The 25,126-nt window shown below is 47.8% G+C and overlaps 1 protein-coding gene across 1 annotated transcript in view; it reads right to left on the reverse strand.

The window, feature by feature from the left end:
• Positions 1-25,126, reverse strand: part of csmd2 (CUB and Sushi multiple domains 2) — a 213,852-nt gene that overhangs the window by 62,597 nt on the left and 126,129 nt on the right. Inside the window, 15 exon segments of the mRNA XM_047019512.1 lie at positions 644-757; positions 2,488-2,604; positions 3,336-3,530; positions 7,146-7,333; positions 7,867-8,005; positions 9,424-9,615; positions 9,949-10,151; positions 17,995-18,121; positions 19,855-20,046; positions 20,800-20,956; positions 21,245-21,414; positions 22,490-22,577; positions 22,579-22,679; positions 23,910-24,125; positions 24,531-24,647. Of these exon segments, the coding sequence (XP_046875468.1) occupies positions 644-757; positions 2,488-2,604; positions 3,336-3,530; positions 7,146-7,333; positions 7,867-8,005; positions 9,424-9,615; positions 9,949-10,151; positions 17,995-18,121; positions 19,855-20,046; positions 20,800-20,956; positions 21,245-21,414; positions 22,490-22,577; positions 22,579-22,679; positions 23,910-24,125; positions 24,531-24,647 (2,316 nt within the window).

Below are 25,126 nucleotides of genomic sequence, written 5' to 3' on the forward strand. Positions count from 1 at the left end.
ATCAAGTACATGGCATCTCTTAGTGTGTGTGTGTTTGCATGAATGCTAAGTGCATGTCTGTCTCCTGTGTTCTGTGTGCGCGAGGGTGTGCGCGTGCGCGCGCCAGTCATCCGAATGGGTCACACAGCAAAGTAGACTAAACAAATGCACGCGCGCACTCAACGTGTTGTACGACACCCCTGTGAATGTTTAGTTTCACCTCAAGTGTGTTTACAGCTCTCAGTGGCCCACCTAGGGAAGCACAGCAGCGCTGATGTCAGCATGCAGCGCCCATTACAAAGCCCTGACGCAGATACACAATACACACGACGCCGCTCTCTTTAGCTGCTGTCATGTTCAGACGCGGCAAAAGGCAGTCAGACCAACGAGGCCCCGATGGTGTTGTTTGTTTGTGTTCTTGAGAAAAAACAAACTCGCAGGCAGTAAATATAGTGCATCTTTGTCGGATTGTAAGTATAGGGATACGCGCGTGTGTGCCTGTGTGTGTATGTGTGTGTGTATATCACTGTTTACGTGAGCGTATGTGTGCAAGTGTGTGTGTTTGCATGAGTGTGTGTGTGTAACTGTGTGTGTGTACTTGATGGTGTGGATGTGTACCAGTGTTTGTTTGTGTGGGTGTGTGTGTGTGTTTGTGTGGGTGTACCTGTGTGTGCCCCTGACAGGGAGCTGAGGACGCGAGAGTGTTGAGTGGCTCCATCGTACACCTCTACCACATCGTTCAGAGCCGTCTGGAAGAAGGCAAACTGGCTGAACACCACTGAAGCAACACAAGAAACACAGGAAGACCAGGGTCACATGACAGGAAGTAATGGCAAATCTCTGAATCACTGAATATTTATTGTTACTGGACATCATCCAGATACCTGACACCAGACACATGTTAAATCATGTTTATTAACACCAGCCCCAGTTATTTGACACAACAGAATATGACAACATGAAACAGAATGAAATTAGTTTTACATGCTCTTTTGAAAGGTATCTAATCAACTTGAAGAGAACTAGGGAACATTGACAATCAGTACATGTAGCTGTTAGCGATTCTACATCAAGCTTTCACCATTCCATCCTTTTAGCTCTGATTGCTTTAATCTATTCAGGCCTTTCAGATCCAATTGCACAGGGGCTGATTAGTATTGAATGCCACAGGTATGAGGATTAGAAGAGACAGAGAGAGTAAGAGAGAGAGATGGGGGAGAGAAAGTGGGTGTGAGAAAGACAGCGAGCAAGAGAGAGCATGATGACTTCCATTAAAGGTGATGATAAGGCCTTAGGCAAGTGACTCATGCATTTCTGACTCAGCGATATGTTGCTAGCAGCAAGCTTCTCTCTATCTTTCTCTCTCAGAATGTATTTCTCTGTACTTCTAACTCCATCTGTCTCTCTCTCTCTCTCTCACTCACTGTTTCTGTGACACTTGTAAGTGGCACTAATTTGCTTCACCATTCATACAAAATGGCTGCCCGTTACCGGTGCGTTAGCATAATGTGACCAGGGGGGTGCGAGGCAGAAGAGGATTTTGGTTCCACATGATGGAGCATTCTGTCCAGGCCTCGGGATATGGGCTTTAATTACTCCCATTTCCTCTCTCTCTCTCTCTCCCTCTCTCTCTCTCTCTCTCTCTCTCTCTCTCTCTCTCTCTCTCTCTCTCTTTCTCTCTCTCTCTCTCTCTCTCTCTCTCTCTCTCTCTCTCTCTCTCCCTCTCCCTTTTTCCCTCCCCCTGTCCGTTCAACTTTTCAGAGTGAAATATGCTTCCATCAGACTACAAGAACGGTGATCTGGTCATTGGCGCACCTCGCCAAGGCGTTGGAATGGGCCGAACGACCTCCAGATGGAGAGGTGGCGGCGTGCATACCGTGGCTGGATCAGCGGGCACCCCGCCGACACGGTGACATGAGGGATAGTGGGATTCAGGAGCCCCCCCCCCCCCAGAGCTACCCTGGTTATACCCTCATTATTCCAACATACCGACGGAGAGAGAGAGAGGGGATGGGGGGGGCGGGGGTAGAGAGAGAAATGTGGGGAGAGGTGGGGAAATATATAGAGGGGAAAGTGAGTGTGTGTGTTATGAGTGTGTGCTCTCATACACAGTTCATACTAAATGCTCCAGTGGGCTGGTAGAGAGACCATAGCAGATAGACTATATTAGGAAGTATAACCTTTAGAATGCAAATGCCAGGAGGAGACAAATGCCAATAACAGCAGTTTCCACTCTGTAAGTGTTTCTGCTGCAAGTTCCTGTACCTTGAAAAGTGTGTGTATGGAGCTGTATGTAGAGATGAACCCAGACAAAGACAGAGACAGAGAGAGAGAGAGAGCGAGAGAGAGAGAGAGAGAGAGAGAGAGAGAGAGAGAGACAGAGAGAGAGAGAGAGAGAGAGAGAGAGAGAGAGAGAGAGAGAGAGAGAGAGAAAATATGCTAAAGGCAGAGAGACAGAGGTGGGGAAAGGAAGAGAGAGGGAGGAGAGAAAGACAGTGTGTGTCTCACCGTAGTCCGCTGGCACGACCACAGAGTAGAGACAGGTTCTGGCGCTGCTATAGTTGCCGGGATAACCAGGTGACAACACAACGCCCTCCAACCCTGAATACTGCCCTCCACACGGAGCTGAGAGAGAGAGAGACGGGGGAGGGGGGTAGAGAGAGAGAGAGACAGACAGTAAGACCGACATAGAAAGAAAGAGGAGACAGGGGACAAGACAGACAGGCAGAAACATTCAGTGGGGACAAGAGAAAAGAGGAACAGGAGACGGAGAGGAGTTAGAGATTCAATTTCTCAGTTTTTCTCTCCATTCCCCCGTTCTCTCGCTCCTAAATTACTTTTCTTGCTGGATCGGCCGCCAGTGGAAGATGTCCCTGGTGTTTGCAAGAGTGAAATTGCAATGTTTTCTAAGTGTCCCTCTGGGTTAGCCCAGAGAGATGAGGCTTGAACCCCTAAAACCTGCCACGGGTGTGTGTGTGTGTGTATGTGTGTGTGTGCATATGTGTGTCATAGAACTTTACTCCAAGTTCGAACAATGCAGCCTTGGCAAGAAGGAATATTCCAGAATTAGCAGGTCAGCAAACATTCACATTTCACCTGGCCATATGCAGGATTCTGTCATGCTTTTTGTGTGTACCAAGGGTTCTGTGATAATGGAACAATGGAGATCCCTCTCTGTAATGTACTACAGTTCTGTTTCCCTGTGTGTGTGTGTAGGGGAATGGTTCACCCTGTGTGTGTGTGTGTGTGGAGCCCCAGCCTCACTCGCACCACCACCCCCAGCCTATCCCCCCTTCCTCCACCCCCAGCTCCCCCCCCCCCCCCTCCAGCCTCTCCCCCCAGCCCCAACCAATCACCTATGCAGATGGGTTTGGGTTTGTTCCAGCTGGGCTTGCTGTCTCCGCCCATGATGCAGGTGAGCATGGGGTCTCCCTCCAGGGTGTAGCCGCTGTCACAAACATAGGTGACCGTGGACCCCAGCTTCAGGTCCCCTCCCATCCTGCTGCCGTTCCTCACCACTCCCGGCTCGAAGCACGACTCCCTGGGGTTCTCTGTGGTGTTGAAGGAGGGAGGAGGAGGAGTTGGTGGTGGAGGAGGTGGCAGAGGTAGAGAAGGAGGAGGTGGAGGTGAAATAGGAAGAGGGGATGGGGTAGAGGTGGAGGATGAGGTGGTGGTGGAGGAGATAGAAGAGGAGGAAGTGAAAGAGGAGATAGAGGAGGAGGTGAAAGAGGAGATGTGGTAGAGGTGGAGTATGTGGGGGTGGGGAGGAGGTGAAAGAGGAAGAGGGGATGGGGTAGACGTGGAGGAGAAGGAAGGAGGACAAAGTGGAGAAATAGGTGCAGTGAGTGAAGAAGGAGGCGAAGGACAAAGGGCGAGGAGAAGGAAGAAGTGAAGGAACAGGTGGAAATGGAGGAGGGGGAGGAGGAGGAGGGATAACAAAATGAGTTCATTTACATTCGCAAGTTAAGTAACAGAAAACCAGAGGACACACCCAAGGTCTACTGCACAATCTTCACTGTGTCCTCAGTTTGTGTGTGTGTGTATGTGAGTGGTGTGTGTGTGTGTGTTTGCGTGCACACTGTACAACCACATATCAATCACTCACTAACCCAAACACTCCTCACCCACCTCTGAATAAACTTCACACTTAAGTGTCAGGCTCAATTCAGCCCTTCGTCACTCTCCCTGGCGGAAAATGTGCTTTAGATAACACCCCTGTCCAGCCTAGCCTCAACGTCACTTGTCAGCCTTCTAAAAAAACAGCATGTTCAGTCCAGCTTTCATCTCAGCTCAGTGTTAAGTGTAATACAAACACAGTCCCGACTCAGTCAAAATGCGCAGCTCAACTTTCGATGGACATATTGTTCGAGAAACCCTTAATGTTCACCTGTCATTCACACTGCCCCTCGCAAAATGATTTATTCAATGTTTATATAATGAATCAACCAAGACAACTTGGAATACAGGTCACTTTTCAATGACAAACTAGCTTCTGTTCTCTAAACACACCCTAGATGCATCTCCTGAGTCATGTTCCTGAGTCATGCTGCAGTCATGGTTTCAAGAGTGAAAAGCTGTGTACCATATTCCGCATGCAGGTAGAGTCAGCCGCCAACCTCAGAACCCCCTCCAAGGCCCTCAGCCCTCAGCCCTAGACCCAGAGCAAGACCCATCCCCAGACTCTAACCTCTCCTTTCCAGTCCCTGCCAAGGCCCCGACCCTGATCAAAACCACAAGTCTCTCCATCCCAGCCCTGGCTCTGGCCCCAGCCTCTAGTGTCAGAGCAAAGCAGGTAGAACAGATCCAGCTGGCTCTAAGTGTTGAGCCCTTCCCCAACATCACCTCAGAGAGTCCTTTCAGCAGCCCGGCCACACTCACCACCTGGAGTGGCCCATTTAGATAACCTTGCTCCTACACTCAGAGAAAAGGGCATTAACTGTGAGCTTGAATGTGTGTGCGCGCATGTGACCGTGCGTGTGCACGCACGTGTGCGCGTGTATCCGCACCAGCCCTGTGTGTATGTGTGTGTTTGTGTGTGTGTGCATGTGTGTGTGTGTGTGTGTATGAGTATGAACCTCCACACCCTAATGATGTTTAACTGTAGTTCAGCCATGAGTAGTCTTGGCCTGAAAACTGCCCCCCCCCCCCCCCCCCCCCCCCCCCCCCCCACCAACCGAGCTCAATCAGACACGGCCAGACGGACACGGAGGGAGACAAGATGATTGGTCAGTTATGTACCCTGGTGGTGCCCTGGGGAAACTTCAGGATGTGATTTGGGGGAAGCCAGACTGACCCAATATGATGCTGGCTCTAGCAAACTTTACATCCCTAATCCCTAACCAAGAAACACACCAAACAGATCCTACCAGTGTGTGCGTAGTAATTATTGGTGCTGGGGCTTACTTCAGGGTATGTGTGTGTGCGTGTGTGTGTGTCCAAGGCAGTAATTTATGTATTATCTGGTTACGGTTCATTAGTGGAGAGAATTGGAAGTAAGGAGTGGGAGGTTCTGCTGCGACACACTGAGCCCATCTGCTGGTCCAGACTGTCCTCACTGAACCACACACTGAACCACACACTGAACCACACACTGAACTACACACTGGCCACACACAGAACCACACACTGATACACACACTGAACCACACACTGATACACACACTGAACCACACACTGAACCACACACTGAACCACACACTGAACCACACACAGAACCACACACTGCACCACACACTGAACCACACACTGATACACACACTGAACCACACTCTGAACCACACACTGATACACACACTGAACCACACACTGATACACACACTGAACCACACACTGAGCCACACACTGAACCACACACTGAACCACACACTGATACTCACACTGATACACACATGAATACACACCGAACCTCTCATTCTCAATTCGAGTTTGTTCCGGGTGAACTGAGAACATTCGGAAGATCAAAAAAACTAACAGCAAATAATAGCTTTCTTTTTCATCTTTTAGTGTCATTATTCCTTTTGATTTCCGGACCAGATTGATTTTACGAGTGTGTTTACGAAGGTTTGGGTCGAAAAACCTCAACCCGATGAGCGGAGTTTAGTGTTTGTCATGTCACTGAGGTTGTCTGAATGTCTTCAGCACTACTTGTTTGCCACGAAGTTGAGAACTAGGGGTCGATTTGGAATTGGGTAAAACTCAAGTCTCTAAAAGGAACTAATTGATGCTAATAGCTAAAGGCTTAAGCTTTGCTCTCTCAGGCTAAGCCTTCACAGAGGCTGCCCACTTCCATTCACAACCTGTTTAAAGGCCTGTTAACAGAAGCATGCACACACATTTCATTCTGACCACACACATGCTGTGAGAGTAGGCCAACAAACACAATCACACACACGTCGTTTCCCAAGCCCTCAGAATCTTCAAAGACACAGACTCAACGTTAGGTTTTCCCAACATCCAATATCCCACACACAAACACACACTCACATGGCAACTGGGAGAGAAATACTCTTCGACGGCCCAAACAAAACAGAGGTGGTCGGTCAGCGTGTTAGAGCGTGAGACGCAAACAGCCGTTTGTTCCAATTTATGAGCAGGCTTTAGTGTGTCTGCTGAGGCATTGATCAAACAAAGCTGCAGAAAACAGCAGCGCCCGCCTTTCATTTTCATAATGCTTCTGTAGTCCGCTGGAAGCAGAGGTACGGGTCGATAATTACACTGCAGACAGACCGCGGAGCAGCGACAGAAGGCTGCGTGTGTATTTCTCTCTCGGTCACAGTGTGTGTGTGTGTGTATGTGTGTGCGTGTGCGCAATCATCTATGTGTGTGAGAATGAACGTGTGTGTATTGGTGAGAGAGGTGACGCAATCTCTCCTCTGAGGTTTTCAAACGACTAATCTCACTTTGTGGATCTGAAGCTCTTGGAAATTTCAAGAGGAAGAACAAGGTCAATACGTGTCAGCTGGAGGGAGGATTTCCAAAACTCAAAGAACAACACCGCTTTCTCTACATCAGCCAGAGTTGAGATTTAAAACACCATTGTTAAAACAGGGATATAAAAACAAACGGCAAACAAATGAAACAACTCCCTCAAACCCGAACTTCTTTACGTTGTCACGCTCAACTGTTAAAGGCGCCGTGGTCCCCCAAGCCGCCAGGGGGCAGTGTACCTGTGTACTGCAGCACAAAACCGTTGCTGCTGAGGGAGGCGTCGCTGCGGAAGGCGAGGAAGAGCTTGTTGGAGCTGCTCTCGATACGGTCGGGGACGTCGGAGCCGTAGAAACTTCCCAGCAGGGGGCTCAACGAGTCCGGACCGTCATAAATGTGGAGGAAGTCATAACTAGGCTCCAAGCTGAACCTGAAAACAGAGCACCACAGAAAGCATTAAATATAATGTATTACAAACATGGCATTCTCATGGATGGATGTACATCAAATATAGGTACAGCTCAGTAGTAGAACATTGGACTGCAGATTGAACAGGTTGAATGTTCAAGTCCCTCCAAGGACATTTTGGTTGAAAGCATATGCTTGATGAAATATTTCACAATGGAACATTTGCTTTTAATTAACTCAAGCAGAGGTTTAATTGAGAAACATTAACACTAAAACAAGGCTATGCTTTTGAAAGTTCATGATTCAGACTGTGTAGGTGTGGGTGTTCTAAGTGGGTGAGCCGAGTGCGTGTTTAAGTGTCTTTACCACAGCGTTGAGGGAATTGTAATGTCAAGAGTGATAACATGACTGTTAATTATGACTGTGGACTCTCAATAAAAGTAACTGAAACACCCATACACAAGCCATCGTCTCTATGTCTGTAACTACACTGAGAGAAAAAAAACAAATCATAGTAAATATGTCAAGTATTTAGACTTCTCTCGGCGCCCTTACTGGTTGAAGGTGAGAGCGATGACGTAATCGGGGGTGACTGAAACGGTCCAGTCACACTCTCGTCCGTGAGGGTAGGGTTCTGGGTACTCTGGAGACAGGATCAGTCCACTGGGCCCAGTCAGGTTCCCTCCACAAGGAGCTGAGAACAGAACGATAGAACGCCGCCATTGGAACACACGCGATACAACCTCAGATTTGAGATAAGAGAGGAATATTTTGTACCAGCTGTTGTATTAGTGGGAGGTGATTGCCTAATGTCTGTAGATGTCCACTAATGACTCCAGCATTTAAAATAAAATGGGAGCAAAGGTACTGTATAAATTCACACTGCAGCTTGAAAAAGTTATTCTAACTGCAAGTCTTTAAACCATCAACTGTTCAAAAAATCCTCTTTTGTTGGTATAGTTTACTATACCCAGTTTACAGAAGCTCTCAATCAGAATACATGGCTAGCCCAAGCATAAGAATACTGGCAGCTAAGCTAACAGGTTTATGGTCGCTAGGCAATGGCTAATAGCAGTTAGAGCGAGAATAAAGCCAGGTTTTTCAATGGGGCTCCACGGTATCCGACACACTGTGTTGAGAGTACTCCAAGTAATGCATGTTGACACCAAGCCCCTGTCGGGCCCTCACCTGTAGGCCCTGGAGCCTGTCCAGCACTGGGACCGTGTTTGTGTTTCCAGAAGAGCTCTCCAGCCAATCAAGCCAACCTCTGATTAAACAAGGCAGCTAATTACGAGGTCTTAATTGCCGTTGTTAATTACTGATTTTTTCTTCTTCTTTGGAGCACAAAGTTGATGTACTCTGATCCCTGCATGCAAGATTGTTTGGAATGACTGTTGTTGTTGAGAGATATGCTAATCAGATCCTCTTTGTCGATTTCCTCTCTCTCTCTCTCTCTCTCTCTCTCTCTCTCTCTCTCTCTCTCTCTCTCTCTCTCTCTCTCTCTCTCTCTCTCTCTCTCTCTCTCTCTCTCTCTGTCTCTCAATCTATCCTTCCCTCTTTCTGTGTCCTCTGTGTCTTTTTTTTATCGCTCTCTGTCTGCCTCCATCCTTCTCTCCCTTTGTCCCTCTCTCTCCCTCCTCTGTGGGATGAGAGATTGTCTAGGGGCCTGGGCCAATTGAGTTTGTCTCTTAGAATTCATCTCAGGCCTTTCCAAAGTAGATGTGTCATGATGTGCCTAAGTAATGAACCCACCTCTCCTAAACCGGACTGCAATCGTTGGCTCCAAATATAAATACCGCTTGAATAAATAAAGAGAATGATTTGTGACTAGGAGGAAAATGGGCATTGTTATTTAGGAAGTGTTTTGCCTTTTGACCAATGTTAGTCCTGCAAAACAAGACCAACATGCAGGTGGGTGGGCCTTACCTGTTAAAGTGGGTGGAGGTGAGTATATCACCTGTACAGGTGAGCAGGACTGACTATGAGACATATACAGATAGGTGGGGCTTGCTACATCATTTCTTCAGGTGGGCGTTGCTGACTATTAGACACACACAGGTGGGCAGGGCTTGCTACATTACCTGTGCATGTGGGTGGGGACAGCTATATTACCTGTGCAGGTGGGCGGGTCCGGCTGCCAGAAGAAGCGGCTGTTGATCTCAGTGCATGTTATCTTGCTGGCGCCCTGCAGGAGGTAGCCAGGATCACACTGGAACACCACGTGGTCTCCCGGCGCCTTGCTGTCCCCGCTGCGGGTGCCATTGGTGGGCATGCCGGGGTCATTACAGGAGGTGGCCGTGGAGACTGCAGGTGAACAGCGGATCATATCACAGTGTATCAGACCATGCCATGATGAGATTCGATGACACGATGAGATAGCCCGCGTGTTAGACGTTTCAAGTGGGAGTTAAGTGAAGCACAATCACCAACGATACAGAAATGCACGCAGTGGAAAACTAATCTAGAGGTAGACAGAAGCTGGCACACGTTCAATTCTACTCTCTCTCTCTCTTGCCTCTCTCTCACATACGCACACACACTCACTCACTCACTCACTGCCCCCCCTGGGAAACGCATCCAATGCTCAAACTCTCACTAACCCCCCTGCATCCCTCCTGCCGGCCCCCACCCTCTCACCAGAGAACTGAAGGGCGAAGCCCTGCTTGCTGGTGAAGAAGTCGGTGGTGAACTGCAGGCTGACGGTGTTGAAGGTGCTGTGGGCGTCGGGGGGGAGGGAGGAGCCACTCAGCTCCCGCAGCAGCACCCCACCCTCCTGCGGCCCGTCCCACATCCGCAGCACGTCGTGCACCTCCTCTGTGTGGAACACCAGGAAGTGGAGCCTGGAGGACACAGGAGGCATGATTAGGAGTCAGGTCCGAACTGCAAGGAGGTCGTTGTTCCGTTGGAGAGAACACAGTGTGAGGTGCTGATGCCTTGGATCAGTGTATAAAGGATGAGACAGGTCTGTTGATTACCCATGAGCCTTGGCATATTTTGAGGACGTCAATTACTCCTGGACACTGACATGGGACAAGCTTTGGTTAACAAAATGCCTTTGGGTGGATGGCAAGAATGGCAAATACTTCAAGGAGTGACCATTAGCTATGACCTAATTTAAGTTGGTTAGTTAGTTACTTAGTTAGTTATGTTGCTATTATGTGATGAGTCAAGTCATAGTCCTAACAAAATCCTAATTTCCGATGACATCTTCGTCTCAACCTAGATATATTCAATTTAGACAGATACCAGGAAGTTGAGGATCTAATACTAGACATCTAGAGAAAATTAGCTGCTATGGACATGGGAGGTTTAAACATTAGAACAATTATGTGAGGCATCCTTCTTCGAAAAATGAAAACAACTTGACTTCCAGCCAACTGCAGCTCTCCAAACACTGCCCATTGGTGTATTGTTTCAGTCTAGACAGCTAACAGTAGAGGTAATCTTTCACAATATCGACACCTCACTTTCACAGACGGCTGTCACACAGCTGTTGGCCCTGATTGTTGCATATTGGGTGTGTGTGTGTCTGTGTGCATGCTTGTGTTCATCTGTGTGTGTATGTTTGTGTGTATGTAGACGAAAAGGACAACATGCTATACTTTCACAGCAGATGGGAAAACAAACTAAGTTATTTAATTAAGCACTATTGCTGGCATAGACCACTCAATATAAGAGAAGCATCTGTTGGCGACAGACCGTAGGTTAGGATACGAGAAAGAAAAAACAAATCCCAGCAGCCTTCACTTTCAAACAAACCTTCCATAAACCAAACAGGATTATTGTGTCAGGAAATATCAATTGAACAACTGTTTAAGGTTCCCAGGAAACAAGAAAATGTATTAATCTGGCCAATAAAAACAACGCCATAAAAGCCAGTAACAACAGTTATTCTATGGCTTGCTGAAGTAACCTGTGGAACTGTCAATAAGAGATGCTGATGGTGAGGCGCTCAAACACCTTTGTGTTGGCCAACAGTCACTTCCTGTTGCTGTCTACTATTCCTGTTCTTGTCTTCTCTACTCCATCCACTTCTGCAGTGTCTGAACCCAAACATGAAACCAATATGGCAGACATTCCTTGCCAATTGAAACGCGTGAATAATTTAAACAGAGCTACAGAAAAGTCTAGTAAATATGCTGAAAACAAACATATTTGTTGATTTTCTTTGTTGATTTTCTTTCTTGGTGAAAATTAACATCTTAGTTGATGAAATTGTGCTGAACCACTGAGCCAGATGAGAGAACCTCCGTTGACAGCAGAGCTGCATGGACAAGCACATTTCACAAGTAATTACTTTCACAGGGGCACCTTACACAACACTCAGCGAATTCAGACCGAGAGACACACTCTGGTAATTACACAAACTTGAGCTTGCCTGAGTGTCATATGTATTCAGTTTGGAAGTTGAGAAATAAAAAGCTGGGCTGCTCATGTAGAAAAAGAGACCAGACAGGTAACCTGTCTCCCTTCATCTTGCGGGTCACTGGTGCTCCTCACATGTGTTTCTGCACGTCAGAGTGTCAACTTATCGATTGGACAAGTAATGCCAGAGTGAAGGTTTTCGACCAATGAGACTGTGCGAGACAAAGTAAATGATGCCAAGGAGGTGCCAGACCTTGCTCTGAAAGGAACTCAGCCCAATGGATTCTGTGGATTCGAGGTAAATAGAATGTGGGGATTAAGGGATCCTCTTTAAGTATTAATAGTAAAACAACAAATTGGATTGTTCGTGTGCATAGAATCTATAAAGGAATGGATAGGGAAGGAACTGCAAGCCATTGTCTCAGTTGCGTTCTGTATCAGTAGCTAATACTCAGGTCCCTGGCTTACTTTAATCGTTTAAGTGAATGAGTAGAGATTGTCACTGGAATTGTTCCGTCCTTCCTTCCTCTCACTTTAACTCCTCGTCCTCTTCCTTTTCCTCTCGCTAATGCTTTTTCTTACCCTCTCTTCCTTTTTATCTCTCTCTCTCCCTCACGATCGCTTTCTCTGTTTCTTTCTCTCCCAGGGAGACTAATAAGCTAAATAGCTAAACTAATAAGGGTGAATGTATGAGGCTCCCAACTCCTCCCTCATGCAAACACAGCTAAGGGTATCCCTCCTATATATTCAAGCCTTAAGCCCAAGTACACATACAAATACACACTCACACATATATCATTATGTGAAATGCATGCACATACGATCACACATACACACACACACACACATCTTTTACTTAAGTATACACCCTTATCCACTCTCACACACCCAGCCCTGAGCGACATTGGGACCAGAACAGGAAGTGTTTTGCCCAGATAGGCATGCTTTACAGTAACACGTCCTCCATTTCTGCATAATTGGTGTCAGAACAGAGAGGCCATGCTGTCTGTTGTGGAGATGGCCTGGGGGCCAGGAACCATGCTAACTATGTGCACTACACAGCCAGCTGTACATGTAACAAGCCCTGCTGCCCTAACATGTCGAGCACTGTACAATGAAATATAATGCACACATACACACACACACACACAGGCAATATCACAAAGACACAGGCACACACACAGACAGACGCACACGCCTCTTTGTTACAAAGTAGCACATTCATGCAGCGGCTGTGTCTGTAAAGGATGTAAATCAGATGAGAGCTAATGACAATTCTCACCACAATGCAATCATCCTTCCTCCCTACTTCACTTGTGCATTCTCACTTTCACCAAGAGGCCTAGGGGCACTACTACATGGGCTGTGGCCATCGTCCCCAACAGGGCCATCACCGATAGAGCGGTGACTGTGTGTGAGATGTGAACACAAAAACAGCCAAGGCTAGGGCCTTCTGCCATGGTGCTAAAGGTCCGGCGCATCTCTACAGTGTTCAGCTGTATGCCTAAGTAGGTAAACTGTTGAGAGCCTTTGAGCAGTCTTTGTCCAGTTAACAGTGAATCCAAGCTGAGTGAGGTGATTCACCAGTGAGGAAGGGTCCTGGGTAACCTTGTGCGGAGACAGGGCTAGAACCAGCAGGTCGTCGAGGTGTATCCCCCTCCGTTGAATCAGTTCTACAGCCACTTCACACATTTGGAGAAGGTTCAAGGGACCAGGGCGTAAGCGAAGAGTAAGCTTGGTGCTTATACACCCTGCCTTTGAAGGTGAACCACAGATATTTCCTGAACTTTTATCTGACACGTGGTACATGGAAATCCTCACCCTTCAGGTCTATACTGATTCCCGAAAACGCACCTCTGTACAATATTCAGCAGGCGCTGCCTTGTCCAACAGGCTTGCTATCTGCCGTCAGAGAGCACACGCCTTACATTTACATTACATTTAGTAATTTAGCAGACGCTCTTATCTAGAGCGACTTACAGTAAGTACAGGGACATTCCCCCCTGGCAAGTAGGGTGAAGTGCCTTGCCCAAGGACACATCGTCATTTCGACACGGCCGGGAATTGAACTGGCAACCTTCTGATTACTAGCCCGACTCCCTGACTGCTCAGCCACCTGACTCCCTGCCTCGTGAGACACGACCCGATGGGAGGGCGAGCTCGTACGAACTGTAAAGTGCACCTTCCTGCAGCCGTGGCTCAGGGGGAGAGAGGATGAAACACTAATTGCAAGGTTGGATCTCCGACTCCTCCTGGCCACGAGTGTGACCTTGAGCAGGACACTGAACCCCGAGTTGCTCCTGATGGGCAGGCCAGCGCCTTGCATTGCATCTCTGCCGTGTGTGTGTGTGTGTGTGAGTGTGTGTGTGTGTGTGTGGGAGAATAAGAGGCATAATGTAAAGTGCTTTGGGTGGACCATAAAGGTCGATAAGCGTGCCACGTAAATCCAGTCCATTTACCATTGAAGGCACAGTTGCGGAGCCACTGAGTCCAGGAGATGCACCACAGATATTTCCTGAGCTTTCGTCTGATTGGTACATGGAAAGCCGCACCCTTCAGGTCTTAGCTCATTCCGAAAACGCACCTCTGTACGATATTGGTGCAGCCCAAGGTGGGATCAACCCAAAAAGGCCGGGATGGTGTTTTGTTGGATAAGTGATGTGTGGGGAGTGCTTGATGGGTTCGGCAATGCTCAACACAGAGACTCTCACACAAAAGCAAGGCCTTTAAGTTGCCGCGTGTCAGCGTACCTAGATGCAGACACGACAGAATCGAGTGTTACACCGTCCAGTCGCTACACGTCAGGATTTGCTTTCACCACAAGCGGTGTCCACCAACAGCAGTTAGTCTTGCTGTGTGAATGCGAATGCTAACTCCTTAATCCTGGAGCAGATTAGCTTGCCTCTCTTCACCCCCTGGGAGAGGGTATGTTCAAGGGTCTCCGCCCCCGTCATGTAAATGCTAGAGATGATTCACACACGTTATACTAATGTTAGCATAATCCTCCTACTCCCTGCTCAGATTTGACGACAAAGGTTATTCGGGATTTACGTGTGTGTTTGTGTGAATATGGGTGTGCAGGGGTTTTTGTGTTTGTGTTTCTGTCTAAACACGTACATGTATGTAGGTGCCTTTGTGCCTGGTGTGTGTGATTTTGTGACATAAATATGCACCTAGTATTTGACTCAAGTACAAGGTGGATTTACTACCCTGTTAGACAGGGTCACATGTCAGACTTGTGGTAACGTGTTGATGAATATCCTGCTAACATGTTAATGACGCTTGGGTTCTCTGTCGAAGATTCAGTACTGTCACACACAGAATGTCACTTTATATGTCCAGATGTATTTTGTGGAAGGAGAGAGTAATGGAGGAGGTGTTGAAAAAATCTTACATATATCATTATGGACATGATGAAAAGTGGGGGGGAAGTGTGGATGTGGGATGAAGGGAGATGAGGAGAGGAGAAGGAGGAGGGGAAGGGAGGGGAGAGGAGAGGAGAAAAGGAAAAAGTGGAAAAGAGAGGACATGAAAGGAGAAGGAAAGAAGAGGAGGGAAGGGGGAGGGGAAATGAGGGGAGGGGAGGGGAGGAGAGGGGAGGAGGGGAGAAGAGGGATACAAGGGATTTAGGCTGTTCGGCTGGATGGCTGGGAGCAGACGTGCATTACATGTTAGGGTAATTGGCTTATTTCAGAACCAGACCTAACTGATCAACCCTTGCTTTCTCTCTAGCAATCTATGGTAGGCATGGGAGACATGATGCAGGGGATGGACAGAAGTAGGACGGGAGGACAGGGGGGAGGGATTGTTTATCTTGCTCTCGATCGATGACACACACACACAAAGACTCACATGAAAAAAGCACACACACACGTGTGGTAGCAAACAAACGTTCCCCCCCACCCACCCACATACCCACACACATATACACACACACACACACACACACATTTCCTGTGGAAGATCACAGGTCCTGGCAGAACCAAAGCCAAGCCTGTACTTCCTTTCAGGAGCCAATCCCCTCGCTGCCAGAGCTCTCTAATCCTCATGTTCTTTTTTTACACTTGTCTTTTCTATCGCTGACGTTTCCCCCTTTATTCTTCTCCGCAGACGGCTCTGGGATAGAGGGATGAGGATGAGGTCTCTGTGTGAGAGTGTGTGTGTGTGTGTGTTTGTGTGTGTGTGTGTTTGTGTGTGTGTGTGTTTGAGTGTAGGGTGCCGGGGAACAGGGCTGTGGGCGGGTACAAGCTGTTGGATTTGCATACTTAATGAGTCCAGAATGCAGATGGTTGGCCTGAACCAAACTAGGATTCTCATTGGTGTAAAAAAACAGGAAGTACAGTCCTTGTGACACAGATAGAACAGTCAGGAGACGAAAGATGAAAAGTCCTAAAGAAATAGCAACAAATTCTAATAAATATACAGAACAGAATAATATTCTTATTCTAGTATTGTAGATAGCATGTGGATAGAGTACAGCTCAACACGTCCTGCCTTCACAACACAAGAAACAGTTGAATCAAATCTCAGCGGAATTGAATAAGAGAGACTTGTGAGGGAACCAGGGAGTGGGTGGGGGTGGGTGATGGGGTGAGGTAAGAAGGGGATGGGGCACAACTTGGGGCAGAGACCCAGACCAACACACACTCTCTCATTGGATGGTAGGCCTACATACACATACACACACATGATCCTCAGAGCTGTTTTCTTGTTATGTGGAGCCTAACCGAATATGGGGTTTAGGAGATTGGTAATCCTGGGGGTGCAACGAGTGTGTGTGTGTGCGTGTGTTAGAGGGGTGTGTATGTGTGAATATCCCAGTCAGACTTGCATTGGGGGATGAGGTGGATATATTCTCAGTTCCCCCAACCGTAAAAAGCAAAACATACAGAGAAACACAACAATATCCCTTTATATCTTGATTCTCTCCTCTCCCTCTATAAATTCCTCCTGCATCCTATCTTCCTAATTCCCCTCACTCCATCCCCTGCTATCTGAATTGTTTTCCCTCCCTCTCTCCCTCTCAATGTGTTACATTGCAGTACATCCCAGTACAGCTACTCTAATCCACCTACCTCTGTCTATCTGTCTCTCTCTATGTCTCTCTCTCCCCTCTTCCCCATTGCCTCTCTCTCTCCTTCCTCTATCGTACCTCCCTCTCATCCTATATCCCATGATGCATCCAGGGTCTTGAGCAATGCAGCTGCTCCTCCATAATGTATGTCTACAGGTACATGTTGACTGTGAGAGGGATCAAAGGGATGTATATAGAAGTGTGGGAGGGAGGGAGGGAGGGAGGGAAAGCACCCAAGTGACCAGAAAACGCGCTTAGCTATTCCTAGTCCTCGTCACAGGGATGTAAATGACGTGCTCTCATACAGACACACTCTGACACAGATGTTGCATATTGATGAGCTCCATCCCCCGCAGATATAATGAATCTGATTCATCAGAATGATGCTGAGGCTGAAACAGCACGCAGCATATCCTATTCCTCCCCTCCTCCGATCTCCTCTCCCCTCTGCTCTCTCCTCCACTTCACGTCTCTTCCTCTTCCTCTCATCCTACTCTCCATCCCTCTTCCTGTCCTTCCCTTCTCTCCTCCACTCCCCTCATGTTTCCTCTCCTCCGATTTCCTTCCCTCCTCTGCAGGAGGGCCCCCCCCCTCTTCCTCTTTTGTCCTCCTCTCCATTCAGGGCCAAACTATAAGACTCCAGAAAGTTCTCTAATATTCATCAATTTGTTCAATTAAAGACTTCCCAGATGTTGTTCTAGACACACATGGAACATCCTCATGTAATGTGGACAATTGCCAAACCTGGCAACCCAGTTATGTCCTGTGAAGGGCAAGAGAGGGGCGAGGCAGGGGGGGATGAGGGGTGAGGAGAGGTGAGGCGCTTAATAAACAGCCTGATTATAACATCTGACCAATTACGGGGCCTCTCGCCGCGTCTGCCAGATTTCACGCAAAATTACGCTGGCCAAACGAGCGTCCATTACTGCGGACGCGTGTCCACTCATTAACTCTGAAAGGCATAGAGGGAGGTCACACACACACACATGCACACACCCTCGCTAGGCTGTGAAGCTGTTGTGTCCTTCACCCTGCAGACAGCACAGCTTCAACGGGCTTGGAGTAGGTGTGGGAACGGAGAGATACTATTGGAGGAAGGGAAGGAGGGAAGGGAGGGGAATTGACTACAATGCTGCATGGGCAAAGAGCGTTCCAGCAGGTTCTTGCAGGAGTGAGAAAACGGACCGAAACGCAGCCAAGGTGACCGTGGAGAGATGGACAGGGTTAGGGTGTCGGGTACTGACCCGACGGTGCTCCCTGGCGTAGCCTCGATGGTCCACACACAGTGGAGGTTGTGTTCATACGGAGCAGGGTAGCCAGGAGACAGGATACGACCTGCAGGTTCATCCTTTATGGTACCACCACACTCCGCTGGGAGGGAGAAAGGGAGGGGGAGAGGAAGGGGGAGAAAGGGAGGGAGAAAGGGAGAGAATATTGGGTTAACAGCAGCACTGAAAAGTTTGACGGAAAGACAACTCAATCTACAGTAACAGGATTTTAGTCTTCGTCCAGGAAACTGCCCAATATGATTAAAACATGAACTTGAAGGGGCATTCAAACATTTACAGTCAAGTATACTGTATCTTACATTAGCAAGGCGCTAGCTGAAGCTTTCCATTATACCTTTCTAATGGACCAGAGCCAGCTCAATACACTCTAACTTAACGTGGGCTCAGGTGAAACCCCTCAGAGTCCAAGACATGATCTCATTCTACTGCTCTGATGGAGCTGTACACGAGTGTGTTCACGTGTGTTTGTGTGTGTGTGTGTGTGTGTGTGTGAGTGTATGCATGATACTGTCTGGTACTAATGTTCTCTTACTGTGGTAAATTTATTTGCCTGTTACGATGGATATAAATTACTGATTCAAACACATGCACACACACAGACACACACTCACGCACACACACGCACACACACCTACACACGTACATAGTCTTCTCCTCTCAACATTTAATTATCCTGATGAGATGTAACTATGGAGTTTCCAGTGCAACATCCTTTCCCTGGAGTGGAACTATGACTTACCATCAGAGTAATGTCTCTACAAATCACAGTGCAGGTGGAAGCATCAATCAGAGATTGTAATGCACACACAGGAATATATCAGAGTATGAATATATCAAGTTAACTTTGGGTCTGGTGATATCGGGAGAGGGGCTATAGATCGTGGAGGTAGGGACACCTGCATATCTGCTCTGAGGCCTGAGGAGACTGGGATGTTGTATCACACAAATCACAGATGGTGTGTGTGTGTGGCTGTGTGGGTGGGTGGGTGGGGGTGGGTGTGTTGTCAGGGCAGTATGTGACAGTTCTAGTTTCATGGCTCAATAGGCAGTGACTCCCTCCATACCCTGAACTGGTAAATGCCACAAATAAGCTTGGTCACTCGCTCACATATATACACACACACACACCACAAAAAGACAAACAATTACCAAATGACCCTCATACACAATTTTCTCTCTCTGGTTCCACCCTGTTTCAAATGACTAGCAAATTTGAGTGTGTCTATGCACATACCTGTGAATAGTGTGTAGGTATGTGCGTGTCTGTGTACATATATGTGTGTGTATGTGTGTGTAGTTGATTGCATTGGTCCTCCTGCAAGAGGAAAGGAGAGGGGAGAGAGGGGGAGTTAGGGGGATTAAAAGCCTGTCTAAGTGCCTCCTACATTATTGATATGAGAAGGAGAGGTGAGATCTAACTTTAGCCATTGGGACTAAAGAGCTTTGTCTGAAATTCTGAATCTGAATAAGGGTTCACACACACACACACACACACACACTGTCGTCTAACGTGAGTGTGGAGCTCCAGAGCCATGAATGTATGGAGAGAAAGAGGAGAAAGAGAAAGGGGAGAGTAGACCAAGAGAGGAGAGTGGAGACAGAGAGGGGAGAGAGTAGAGACAGACAGAGAGAGAGAGAGAGAGAGAGAGAGAGTAGAGACAAAGATAAAGAGAGAGAGAGAGAGAGGTGAGTGGAGACAGAAAGGAGAGTAGAGACAGAGATAGAGAGAGGTGGGACAGAGCGAGTGGAGAGACAGGGAAAATAGACAGAGAGAGGAGAGAGAGATGGGCGGAGAGAGAGGAGAGAGAGACGTACCGACACAGAGAGGCAGGGGGCTGTCCCAGGCCCTCCTCTCGCCCCTCAGACAGGTGAGCACCTGGGGCCCTCTCAGGGTGTACCCCGGCTCACAGCTGAATGACACCGTGCTTCCCGCAAAGTGGCCCTTGTCCTCACGCTTGTACCCAAACTGGGGCACACCCGGGTCCTCACACTTCACCAGTTCGAAACCTGCAGGGAGGGGGGAGAGGGTGGAGGGAGAGGGGGGAGGGAGAGGGGGGAGGGGGGGAGAGGCAGGGGGAGTCAGGGAAGATGGAAGTAAACAGGTAAATAAAAGACAAAAAAAGAGTAGTGAAGAGTTATGAATAATAGAAAAGGGTTGTGGGACGGAGAGAAGAAGGAAAGGAGAAGAGGTGGAAAGGAAACGGAGGGAAAGAAGAATGTTAATGGGGAGAATACACAGAAAAACTGTGTATAAAAAGGTGTATTGCATGAGAATTAAATCAGCACATCATATAATACAATCATGCATTAGTGAAATCAGTCACACAAAGGGAAACTGTGTGTTCATATGCTGAGAGTGTGTGTACTATCCTGCTAACCTGTCTTCTGGAGTAATTTATTCATGCCTCTTGTCACTGTACGGTCTGATTCATGTGTGTGTGTGTGTTTGTGTGTGTTTGTGTGTGTGTGTGGATATGCGTGGGTGCATGTATAACAGTTTGATGTTTCGGTGCAATACATCTGACAGTGTGCTGTACTGCATGATGCAATCATTACTTGGGCCTGTGGTAAGTCTCTTTGTTTATGTCAGGTGTACATTTGCATGTGTGTGTGTGGGCCTGTGTTTGTGTGCGTACATGTGTCCGTACACCTGCGCTAGATTTCCAGTTGTTTGTGTGCGCGTGTGTATGCGTGTGTTCCCATGTTTGTTCGCCTGTGCGTGTGTGTCACATGCTCGCACGCCCCAGGCGTGTGACTCACTCGTGAAGTGGAGCTCAAAGCCCTTGCTGGTGTTGTCGTCGTTGCTGATGAACTCCAGCCACATGGAGCTGGAGGTGGAGTTCAGGGTGGTCTCCTGCAGCTCTGTCCCGGTGAACACACCCAGGAGGCGGGCCTTGTTGCTGCTGCCATCAAACACCTTCACACACCAGGGGGGGGGGACAGTTAGGTGTGGGGGGGGGGCAACTGCAGAACATCCTACAGGCAGACTTGAGGACTACTGAACTGTCTTGCAGGTACAGAAGATACGAGAGTTCCTTGGCATTATCATCCTGGTAAACAGAGTTATTGCTGTCCTGTGCTTTATCTAGGAAGTTGCTACAGCACAGTCGTGGTCATATAGTAACGTCATGTTTTCACATGTTGAAGTCACAGCACACACACTGATTCCCCCCCCCCCCTCCCACACACATCTCAACCCCCTCACTTTGAGCATGTCGTCGTCTTCCAGTCTGAAGTCTCGTGCTCGTAGCTGGATCCCCTTGCCCGGCTGTGTCTGGATGGCGTAGATGCACTCGTGGTTGTTGCCGTAGTAACCGGGGTAGTTGGGCGAGAGGAGCACCCCTTGCATGCCAGTTACAGAGGAGCCGCACTCAGCTAGAGAAGAGAGGGATGGAGTGGAGAGAGGGAGAGAGAGAGAGACAGAGAGAGAGAGAGAGACAGAGAGAGAGAGAGAGAGAGAGAGTGAGAGAGAGAGAGAGAGAGAGAGAGAGAGAGAGAGAGAGAGAGAGAGAGAGAGAGAGAGAGAGAGAGAGAGAGAGAGAGAGAGAAGGAGAAAAAGATTGAAGATCCAGAGAAAGGGATAGAGGGGAATAGTGATATATAGAGTGGGTATATGCCGAAAACAAATGGAAAAAGAAAGAGGAGAAAGCAGAGGGCATGTCACGTGCTACATACCTACATTGCACACAGTCATGTAGATACTTATAGAAACATGCAGAGAGGGAGCGAGGAAGAGAGGAGAAATGGAGAGGAAGAGAGGAGAGATTGAGGCATGGATCAATGAGATGACTGCAGTCTGACTCAAACTGGGCTAAGTAAAAAAACTCCAGAATCTTTCCACAAAGAACCACTGCAAATGATGCAAACGAATCCATTTATATTCATGTTTATTAAGTAACGTTTTGACCCAATTTCCTCCAGAAGTCTAAACAAACCAAACATGAAGGGAACCAAGTGCACAGAAATTACTGGAGAAGATGAAAACTAAAAGCGTAATTGTTGTCCTCAGCTAAAATGTCAAATCTGAAAGTTTACAAATTATATTTTGAGTTTAGACCCTGCAAACCCTTACACTGCTCTCTAATTGGATGAAATCTGCCTCTCAAGATGTTCCAGTCAATCAAACGGCAGCAATTTAAGACTGAATATATTTTTACTTTCCCCAAGGTTCAATTCGTGCTGTATGTTGATTTGCAACACTTTCTGGTTGTGTTCTAAAGATGAAGGACAAACATTCTCACATCTCAAGAGCAAGACTGAAGGGATGGGTGAGTGGGAGGAGGGCGGGGTCGGATTGGAGGTTGAAGAGAAGAGATGGAGGAGTAGGAGGAGGGAGGGGCGGAGGGAGGGGTGGAAGAGGAGGACGAAGAGAAGGGCTGGAGGAGCAGGACTGAGGGAGGGAGGGAGGGTGGTGACCAAAGCCAAATCAAAAAAGAGTGTGAGCACCTACCAACACACCTTGGCAGAGGGGAGCTCCACACCCTCCTCCTGCCCCCCAGACACACCACCCTGGCTGGCCCCTCCAGACGGTACCCCCGGGAAACAGGAGAACATGAGGACGTCGCCCACCCCGAAGATCAGCCCCTTACGGATGCTGTAGGGAGGAACACCTGGGTCCTCACATGGCTCCAGGTCATACTCTGGGAGGAGAGGAGAGAGGAGGAGAGAGAACAAGAGGAGGAGGATGAGAGAGTAGAAGAGTAGAAGAACAGAGAGGGAGATTGGAGAAGAGGACAGAGGAGAGGAGAAGATGAGAGAGGAGCAGGAGAAGGATGAGAGAGTAGAAGAGTAGAAGAAGAGAGAGGAGGTGAAGAGGACAGAGGACAGAGGAGAGAAGAGGTGAGAAGGTAGGATGATGAGAGAGGAGTGAGGAGAAGAGGAGAATGATAGAGGAAGAAGAGGATGGAGGAGGAGAATGTGAGAGGACGAGAACGTGAGAAACAAACAGTTAACTTTTTGGGCCAAAGTAGTTGGTTATATCCCCATCATGTATTTCCATTGTAAGAAAGATTTTTTAAACGGCTTCAGAAAATGGCTGTATCCCTCTCCACGCATAATGGCCTACCACCAATCAGGTGGGTCACACTAATTCAGGGTTGCCATCCCGATTAGGTGGCTAACGTCTTTCATTTCTTATCTTTTTTGAAGCTTGTTTGAATAGAATTAATTTTCACACAAGTACATGAGGGGGAGGTAGAGGTGGCTGGAGAGAGAAAGGGAGTTAGAAACAAGCACCATCAGGGGTGTGAAAGACTAACGCTGAAATTCAACACATTCTCATCTTCTCAGGAGCCTGTAATGACATGATTATTTAAAGGGGGAGGTTTCTTACACTTACACTTGTATCTTACAAGTGGTTGACACATTTCTCAACCCCAATTAGTAACCATTTAAATAGGATCCTCACAGTTAATGGTCAAGGCACATCCCACTGGGTATTATGCATTGAGGTGCCAAGACAACCCTTAGTCACGGTTAGCGTGTTATGGTCTAAAAGCGAGCGTTGAGAACAGCCATTAGAAAACATAGGCTATCTGATCCTTTTAGACCAATTCCATTGTTGAACTTTGTAAGTGGCGACAGTCCTAATTGAACCCACCTGAACCCAATCCCCGGACAGTTTGCATAAGGTTCTTACAGCACTGAGGTTATGTGTTTGAATGTTTGTACTGTCCGATATCAGCTGCTCACCTAGAACCCAAATTCTACCAGTTCCCCAACACTTAGAAACCAAATCATACCAGTTTCCCAACGCGCAGAACCCAAACCCTACCTATTGCTCAACCCAATCCCCTCCTCCTCAGTCACTTTCAGAACACAAACCTAACCCTCCTCTCCTGCACTTGGGTGAAATGTCCCTTCCCCCTCACCTGAGAAAGTAATGTTGAACCCCTCGTAGGAGACAGAGAAATCGGACAGGAAGCGAATCTGGGCGGTGTAGTTCCCAAACAGACCCGCGCTGAGCGGCGAGGGCAGCGTGGAGCCCGTCAGACGCCACAGCGGCTCCGAGAAGCTGCCGTTCTCCGTTACCAGCAGGTGGTCATGGGGGCTCTCCAGGTGGAATGTGTGGAAGGTGAATTGGACACCTAGGTGGGCAGGAAGTGCAGGGAAATGTAGTTTTAATGGTGGTTGTAGTTCAGATTATTTTGGTGTTTAACATGGTTGTTTGCGGGTGATGAGAACTGCATTGTCGTGTCGCTCACTCACACAGACACACACACACACACAGAGGGCCTAATGAAGTCATGTCAGGGGCTGACACAGAGCGTGGTGTGCTAATGGTGCGGTGGCAGGAGAGTGGTTCCTTGGCTGTCTTGCCCTAGGCTTTCCTCACAGCCACAGCGTCAGATGACAAATAGAACTAGCTTTCTGTCTCCTCTGTGTCTATGTACGTGAGAGCCTGCATGTGTCTGCGTGGGCATGTGTGTGTGTGTGTGTGTGTGTTGGTGTGTACATGAGTATGTATTTGTGAATGCTTGACAGTCACTCACCTTTGCCGTGAGAAGATTCGATCAACCAGGTGCAGTTGAGGTTATGAGGGTAGAAGTCTGGGAAGCCAGGAGACAGAATGGTGCCTGTGTTGCCCTGGATGTAACCTCCACACAACGCTAAAGACAGGGAGGGAGAGGTGCGACAGGGAGGGAGAGAGTGACAGAGAGAGGGAGACATCGAGAGGCACGGAGGGATAGACAAAGAGAGAGAAAGAGACAGGGAGGGAGATGGAGAATGGAAGGAGGGAAAACAAAGACAGGGAGAAAATAAAGATAGATAAATGGCAATAAATGAAACACAAACAATGACAGAATTCCCTCAGAGCTTATTTAACGCTTTAAAATGCATTTGACTGGAGGGGCCTGAGACCAACATCAATATGAAATATATTAAAATGTCATTACAGACAAAACAAAATAAATGTTACCCTAATATGTAGAAAAGTCTAGTGGAATAGGATAAAAACGTTCAAGACACGGAGTCAGTCCGTGACTCAGATATAAAAGCATATACAAGTATAAAGAACTAGAGACTAAAAGCTACAATCACTGAAGATAAGAAATGTAAGAAGTCCCATGAGTAACCCAGAATGAAA

The sequence above is a fragment of the Hypomesus transpacificus genome, chromosome 4 (genome assembly GCF_021917145.1).
Source record: "Hypomesus transpacificus isolate Combined female chromosome 4, fHypTra1, whole genome shotgun sequence".
NCBI lineage: Eukaryota > Metazoa > Chordata > Actinopteri > Osmeriformes > Osmeridae > Hypomesus > Hypomesus transpacificus.